The sequence below is a fragment of the Centruroides sculpturatus genome, unplaced genomic scaffold, assembly GCF_000671375.1.
Source record: "Centruroides sculpturatus isolate CEXI.00-Female unplaced genomic scaffold, Cexi_2.0 scaffold889, whole genome shotgun sequence".
NCBI classification, from domain to species: domain Eukaryota; kingdom Metazoa; phylum Arthropoda; class Arachnida; order Scorpiones; family Buthidae; genus Centruroides; species Centruroides sculpturatus.
Window position 1 is genome coordinate 356,923 of NW_019385500.1, and position 7,612 is coordinate 364,534.

A 7,612-nucleotide genomic window follows, 5' to 3' on the forward strand; every position below is an offset into this window, starting at 1 on the left:
TTTTATATTTTTCAATATATTTATTTTGTTTGTACAAAATAAAAAAATAATTTTTAACGATACAATAGTCTTCGTTAGGCTTAACATCGACGAAAATTCAACGCGAAGCGACACGCAACGGAGAAAAATTTCAACATGAGATAAATTAATATATTTATTCGTACATGATTCGTTATCCGAAAAATAAGTTATCCGAACCATCCCAGTCCCCAACTGATTCGGATAAACGACGCTCTACTGTAATTACTTTGTAATTTGCCAGGTGGCAGGCTGCAAAATTGCCATTTCGTGTTAAATATAATAGGCGGCCCGGAGTCGTATCTCCGACAAAATTGCTTAGTAATTATTTAACATTAATAGCTCGATAAACGAATTCAGCTTTTTGTTTAATATTTAAAAGAATTATCGAATTATTTGTATTTATTATAAAAAGCCATATATTTGAGTCATTAAAAGTGTAATATTTATGTGTCTTGCAATACACCTCGTACTGTCAACTTGAAACTTTTATACCGAATTTATTTTTATAAATTTCAGTTGCAGATATGGAAAAGTTAAGTATTATTTTAAAAACAATTAAGCTTACTTATACTAAATTTTTTGTATTATATTCTGTTATTGTTATGAATTTAATTCAGTTGTATATTTTATTATAATGCCGAATTTATATATTATATGTGTTAATTTATGAATCCATATTCTACGAGTCCTTAAATACATGTGCCAATCACAGCCTGGCACGTAAGCAGTTTACAGACTACGGCTGTTTGAAAGGTTTTCTTTCATAAAATTAATCGATTCAAGACTAATTTTTTGGGAATAATCCTTATAAACAAAAATTGTAGGATTACTTACCGAGTGTGCACCGTTCGACGACGCCATTGCTTAAGCTTGTTTTTGTCTTGGAGCTTGTCATCGAATGGCAGTCGCGTGCTTCCTGATAAATTATTTTTTTTGCGAAAAATTCGCTGAACTTTGGAGACATCATTAATATAAATATGATTTTTATGGCGGTTAAATAATAAATGGTTTTTAGTAGGTCCGCTACTAGTTTAAACTCATCGGTTTGCACAATATCCACTATTGGTCTAGATTCGACCAATCCTGTCGCGACACGAGTTGGCGATGACGTTTTACCGAATTATACGAGTTTTTTTAGCGTGTTTGTACGATTTTTTTGCCGTCATATAGGAATACGAACTATATGAACTTGTTTTATAGGGGGTCTACTGTATTTAAACTTATCCAGCCGATTGCAGAGACAGAGTTTACGTTAAACGACGTTTATCAACAGAACTGAGTATAGACGTTGGCTGGCTGAACCGCGGTTTAAAATATGTCGCAAAGACGATGATCGTCTATTTCTGACCGTTCTCTAAACGTACTTTGACGAAACATTGGCTCTTACTTACTTCGCTATTACTGCCCTGTTTTAGGAGTCGTTCGGCAAATCGGGTTATTTGTTTGTGACATCAGAAATGGTTACCAGCTTTATTCCTAAAGCTTCCAGAAATAAAATCTTAAGGTCGTCAGAACCATTGTTCGGCAATTAATGACAATCCTTTTCCATTTCGTCGCCAATACGGTTTAAAATATGAACAAATCCATATTTAGAAAATTTANAACTAAAACAAGTAATAAATTTTATTATTCAAAATGATAAATACATAATTTTTCTTCCAATAGATATAGCTTTCGTGTGGCATGCCCTATGGATTTACATCGTTATCCCCTTGATATTCAAGACTGCGTATTTAAAATTGGTTTGTGTAAGTAAATTTAATAATTGATTTAACGTGTATTTACTATGAATCATGATAATGGGGTCTAATAAAAATGTAATAAATTATATAAAGGCCGGCCACAGATATTTTAAAATATACGGAGAAAGCCATATATCATACAAACAGTCCTATTCCTTTATTTTCTATTAAAGCTAAATAATTGCTATGTAATTTGGCAGGTGGCAGGCTGCAAAATTGCTATCTGTTATTAAATATAATAGACCGTCCTGAGTCATACCTCGTACCAAATTGCTTAGTATTTATTTATCATTAATAGCCCAAAAAACGAATTCAGCTTTCCGTTTGAAAGAATTATCGAGTTATTTGTATTTATTATAGAAAGTCATATATTTGAGTAATTAAGAGTGTAAAATTTTTCTTGCAGTAAACTATTTTTTAGTTGAATAAGTACAACAATGTATTTATAGTATAAAATTTTACTTTAAAACTTTATATTTGTGTTCTATATTGAAGGTATTCCCGCTCTATTATGCAATTTTTTAGTAAAAAATACAGCAGAAAAGGTACGCCTGGAATGGTGTGATGTTGACAGTAGTCCATGTAAGTACTTGGGACCAAGTATTGCACTAATGGAAGACATACAGCCATTGAAACACGAGATGAAGGTACCCAAACCTCGTAGCAAAATCGAAGTTTGGACGACTGGAAAGTTTTCTTACAAATTACTTATAAAACTGTATTATTATTAGTTTTATAGAGATAATTCTTTTTGTTTACAGGTAATTACAGTTATGTGTATGCGAAATTTACTTTCATTCGGCGTTTAACGGGTAGTATACTCAATGTTTACTTGCCAAGTACTGTAGTAGTAACCCTGTCCTGGCTATCATTCTGGTTAGATGTGAATGCAGTTCCCGCTCGTGTTACGCTCGGGGTTACCTCACTTCTTACCATCATCACTCAAATGCTGCAGTCTAGATCGTACACTCCGCCAGTGGACTATGTAAAAGCTGTGGATATTTGGCTGCTCGCTTGTATGTTTTTCATCACAGCTTCGTTGATAGAATACGCATTTGCTCACCAATATGTGGAATTTAAAGAAAAAGTAAGTTGAAATGTATTTGTTATTTTCGAGATATATCAAAATGATTATGGAATTGGGCACAAATTACTGACAGTAGTGTAGAAATTCCAGGCTAATGTATATCCTCATTGAACCCTACTACTTCTTTAATTTCGTCTTTTGCCATGTTTATATGGTGGGGTCGGCGTTTCCTTCTCCAGTATGTTTTTTCCATTTCTCCCAATCGAGGGCTTCTTCTCTCTTATGTTTCCTCTGGTTCAAGTGTTCTTCCACCTTATTATTCCAACGCATCTTTTGTCTTCCTTCGTCTTTTCTCTTTCCTTTTACTACAACATTGAGCGTCTTTCTAACATAATTGTCGCTTCTTCGCTCTACACGGCCAATTTACCTCAACCCACATTCTTGCATCTTTTTTCACCTTAACGTTCTGTTAAGAACATCTAAAAAAATCATTCCTTATTATATCCTCCCTTCACATTCCACACATCCATCTCAACATTTTCACCTCTGCCACTTCTATTTTTCTTTCTTGGGCTCTTGTTATTGCCCATACATGCTTCACACCGTTCAGCTTCCTCCAGTTCATCAATCCACATTGAATTCTATGCTGCACTTCCGAGTTCAATCTTTCTCCCATCTCGACAAATGACCCAAGATATTTAAAATTCGGTACCAAAAGGAGCGGCATATTTTGGATTTTAAATAATATTACACTTGTCGCTACCATTCAGAGTCATATAAGCTTAGTCATTTTAGTTCTGCTAACATTCATGACCTTTTCTTCCAAAACTTTCCTGCAATCTACCAGTTTTTTCTCAGCCTTGGTTTGGGAAAGTTCACACAGCACAATATCATCTGCAAACAGTATACTCCATGGGGCCTCACACTTCTCGACGCACACCAACATGTGCAATATCGGGTCGAACAAGTAAGGACTAAAAGCCGATCCTTGATGCAAACCAATATTAACGAAGAACTCTTTTGTAGTGCCCACACTACTCTTAACTTGGGTCTCCACTCCCTTGTACATTTCCTTGACCTTTTGCCTTAGTACCCTATCATACGCCTTTTCTAGATCTACAAATACCATGTGCAAATCTTTCTGCATTTTCTTGTGCCTTTCTATAGGCTGTTTTAGAGCAAAGATAGCATAAATCGTACTCCTTCCCGGCAAAAAGCAAAACTGTTCCTCTCCATTCTCCGATTCCTGCCTAATCTTTCTTTCTATAATTTTCTTCCAATCTTCATAGTATGGGACAATATCTTTATAGCTATGTAATTTCCGCAATTCTGTACATCGACTTTACCTTTAAAGATCGGCAAAAAAATGCTCTTTCTCTGTTCATCCGAGATCTTCTGCTGCCAGGGTTTCTTCATAAGGTTCCAGAGGATATCAATTCTTTCCTTTCCCAAACCTATAGAAGCCTCAACCGGAATCCGATCAGTGTTTACTACTTTCCCCATCTACGTTTTCCTAAGCACACTTCTTCTCTGCTAATATCTTGCACCACTCCTTCATTTGCCTTTCCATTCTCGTATAAAGTTCTGAAGTGTTTTTCATTCAATAAATTCCTAAAATATACTTTCCATCCTTTCTTGACCCTTTCGTACTCTTGTAATACCACTACTTTATTATCTTTAATCAGTTTAATAGAGGTAAAATCAATTGGCGTGCCGTGACAGTTGATGATAGGGAATCTGTGTTTCTGTAAGAAGCTGACTTACAGGGGTAATCAGTTAATTGCGCGTAAGGGTCCATTTATATTCGTTTGCTCGATAAGCCAGTAGAAACGCCCTTCTTTATTTTAATTAAAATGCATTTCATGGATTCCCACCTGGATTTCTTCCTCCGACAATCTTGGTGCTGTCAGTGACAAACACGGAGAGCGTTTTCAGCAAGACATCTCTATGATGGTGGGAAAGAGGTATCAGGGCCAATGGAATTCAAGAATGTTTACTGATTACTGTTGAACACTAAGAGGGATTCTGCAAATTCCAACATAGCAGAAGCTCTTCATCTCGCCATTTTAGACAAGATAAAGAAATAAGTGTATGCTTGTTGTCTAAATAAATATATTTTACATTTAAACCGATTGTCACAAAAAACCCAGACTTAATGGAGAAAAACTGTTTATATATCTGAAAACAGCATAAAAAATTCTATTATGACCAGGTATTTTCACTTGTGTGCAAAAAAAGCTTTCATTTTCTTCCCCAGTATAATCAATGCACTCTGAACCTCACATAATTTTCAAATCGGATTGATACGTGTAGCGCCATCTGTTAGCATAATAAATTACTTATCAATCGATTTCTGTTAGGTTAGGTGTTTCCTAACAGAAGAGTCTATTAGAATAAATGGCCTCAGGCGTTGGTATGAAGATAAATAAATAAATATACACAAAATGTAAAGACAAAGGCATAAATATAAGGTGTACAGCTTCATAAACATAAGCTCTCAAAAATTAATCTTTACGTTGGCTACACTATAGAGTCTTCCAAATGACACACTGTATAAATCTTAAAGAAGAAATAAAAGTCGTATTTTGTCACACGCGGACTTACAGAAATGCTTTTGTTTTATTAGTAACAAAGAAAAACGAAAAAAACAACGCAATCTTATAACGTGTAATTGCTTTTTAATTTTTTATATGTTTGCTTTAGAAGAATGCATAAAGAATGAGAGGCTGAAAGGGCAATTATTCCTCTTAGCTGTCTGCGAATATTTTTATTAAGGACAGCATCTCCAGACGACACACTCCTGGAGACAATATAGACCTGAATTTGTTAAAAGTTAAATTTTTCATCAAATATATTTATATTATTTATTTACACTAAAATAACAATCAAACGATTACATTTAATAACTTTGAATTATTAAAACTTAATTTGCATCACAGACACAATTCCAGGAGCAAACACTAATTTTTTTGCACTAATCGTTCAGCAAAAGAGTTGCAGAGAAGGCGAACTTTGACTTACATTTCGTTATTTTCTGCTGGCAATTATTAATTTTTTATATGGGTAAATTGTTTGTGTTCTATAATGTTAACATTTCTGATTTGTTTTCACTTTCCGAATTATTGTATAATAAATAAATTAATTATTACCAGTCGACAGTATGGCAACATTACATCCAAGTTCTTAACTATCAGGAGCTATCTTCTTTTCATAAAACAGCCATATTTTAAACTTTTCGTGCCTTATTTTCCTTTATAATTTAAGATAAACTTTTATATCTTAATTCTTTAATTTTTTTATTGGGGCTCAAAAATTAGTTAAACTTGTATATTAATTATAGCATTGAATGAAGTTGTTATAAACAGGATTTAAATAAGCTGTCCAGCCATCTATAAAAGTGACATATCACGGAAACTGACTTTTGGGCCACTTTAAATGCATATTAATTTAAAATATAAACTAATTTTGTTAAAAAATTATTTTCAGTGTAATTCCCCACGTCCAGTTAAGAAAAATGGAAAATGGGCTGAGAAACGTAAAAATTCTAAAGAGAAAATTGAAAAAGTAAAAGGAAAACTTTGTGGTATTTGGAAAATTTTCAAGATGCAAACCACCCTGAATGGTCCTGATTATTATTCTCGAATTTTATTTCCAACGGTATTTTTATTCTTCTCTTCCAATTATTGGTGGCATTATTTAAGTTTCCGCAGAAAAATATTAAACGATTGAAATGTTGTTTTCATTGACGTATCAATAACGATTTCAAATTGTTCTAATAAATTGTGATTCTTGAATTGCCATTCTTTATAATAATCTTTGTATTATTAGGTACAGATCGTAGGAAAAATATTTTCCAGAAGTCACCTCCCAACTATTCAGGTGATATGTTGATGATTCAATTTCTTCACGCATCTTGCAAGATCATGGGTGTCATGGCCTGACATGTCTGTGATTCTAGTCTTTAAATGAGTAAATGATGTTCATAAATGAGATTCTTTAAGTGATCCCAATTTCCAGCATTGTGTGATTCAAACAACGCGCGGACCATTCTGCAAATCCAAGTTATTCAGAAAACTGTACCTCGAAATATGTCTACATGCAAAAATTAGCCTATTTCTCGTGTCGACATTGTTTTGAAATAGAAAATCTCAATGCATTACAGTTAGCTCATGGATACCTTGTAGAAATTTTGTATTGATAAAAGCGAGGAAAAAAAGATCAATTTATAATTCGGAAGAAACCGGGTTCGAATTCCTTTCGAATCTTAATCTTTATGGCAAGTTTGGCTATTAACCATTATTTCTATTCATGCCTGCCAACTTCATGGAAAAGTCTTGATCAAATTGCACTGATATCTCGCATAAACAAAGTAAATTAATGAAAATTAGGGATAAAAATGATGTGTATAAGCTTATAAATACTGCTTTAAATTCGTACCCTTCTTTTAAATGTAAATAGTTTGCATTAGGATTGTAATCGTAACTTATGTGGTACTAGTTATTGTGATGAATGAACGTAATAGTATTGAGATATTATTGTTTTGTAAATTTGTCATTGGAGTTCTATGTAAAAATTATTATTAATTAAAATATGTACAGTATAATTTAAGATAATGTGTATAGTAATTTTTGTTGAATAATAAATTTTTAAAATAATTATATTAAAAGAGGAACAAACACATGAAAATTAATCTTTGTTACATGAAATCAATTTTATAAATTAATTTTTATATTGCACGGTTAAGTTATTAAATGTTTGTATTAAAGTATATAAAAAACGTTTTGATTTATTTATTTTGGATAAAAATTTTGTTTTTAATATT

At 32.8% G+C, this 7,612-nt stretch overlaps 1 protein-coding gene across 1 annotated transcript; it reads left to right on the forward strand.

Moving 5' to 3' along the window:
- The first annotated feature begins 1,711 nt into the window (after positions 1-1,711).
- Positions 1,712-6,681, forward strand: LOC111639580 (glycine receptor subunit alpha-3-like). Its single transcript, XM_023385464.1, has 5 exons — positions 1,712-1,769; positions 2,259-2,345; positions 2,525-2,850; positions 6,277-6,447; positions 6,619-6,681. Exons 1-5 carry the CDS (start codon positions 1,712-1,714, stop codon positions 6,679-6,681), a joined length of 705 nt encoding a protein of 234 aa, XP_023241232.1.
- The last annotated feature ends 931 nt before the right edge of the window (positions 6,682-7,612 follow it).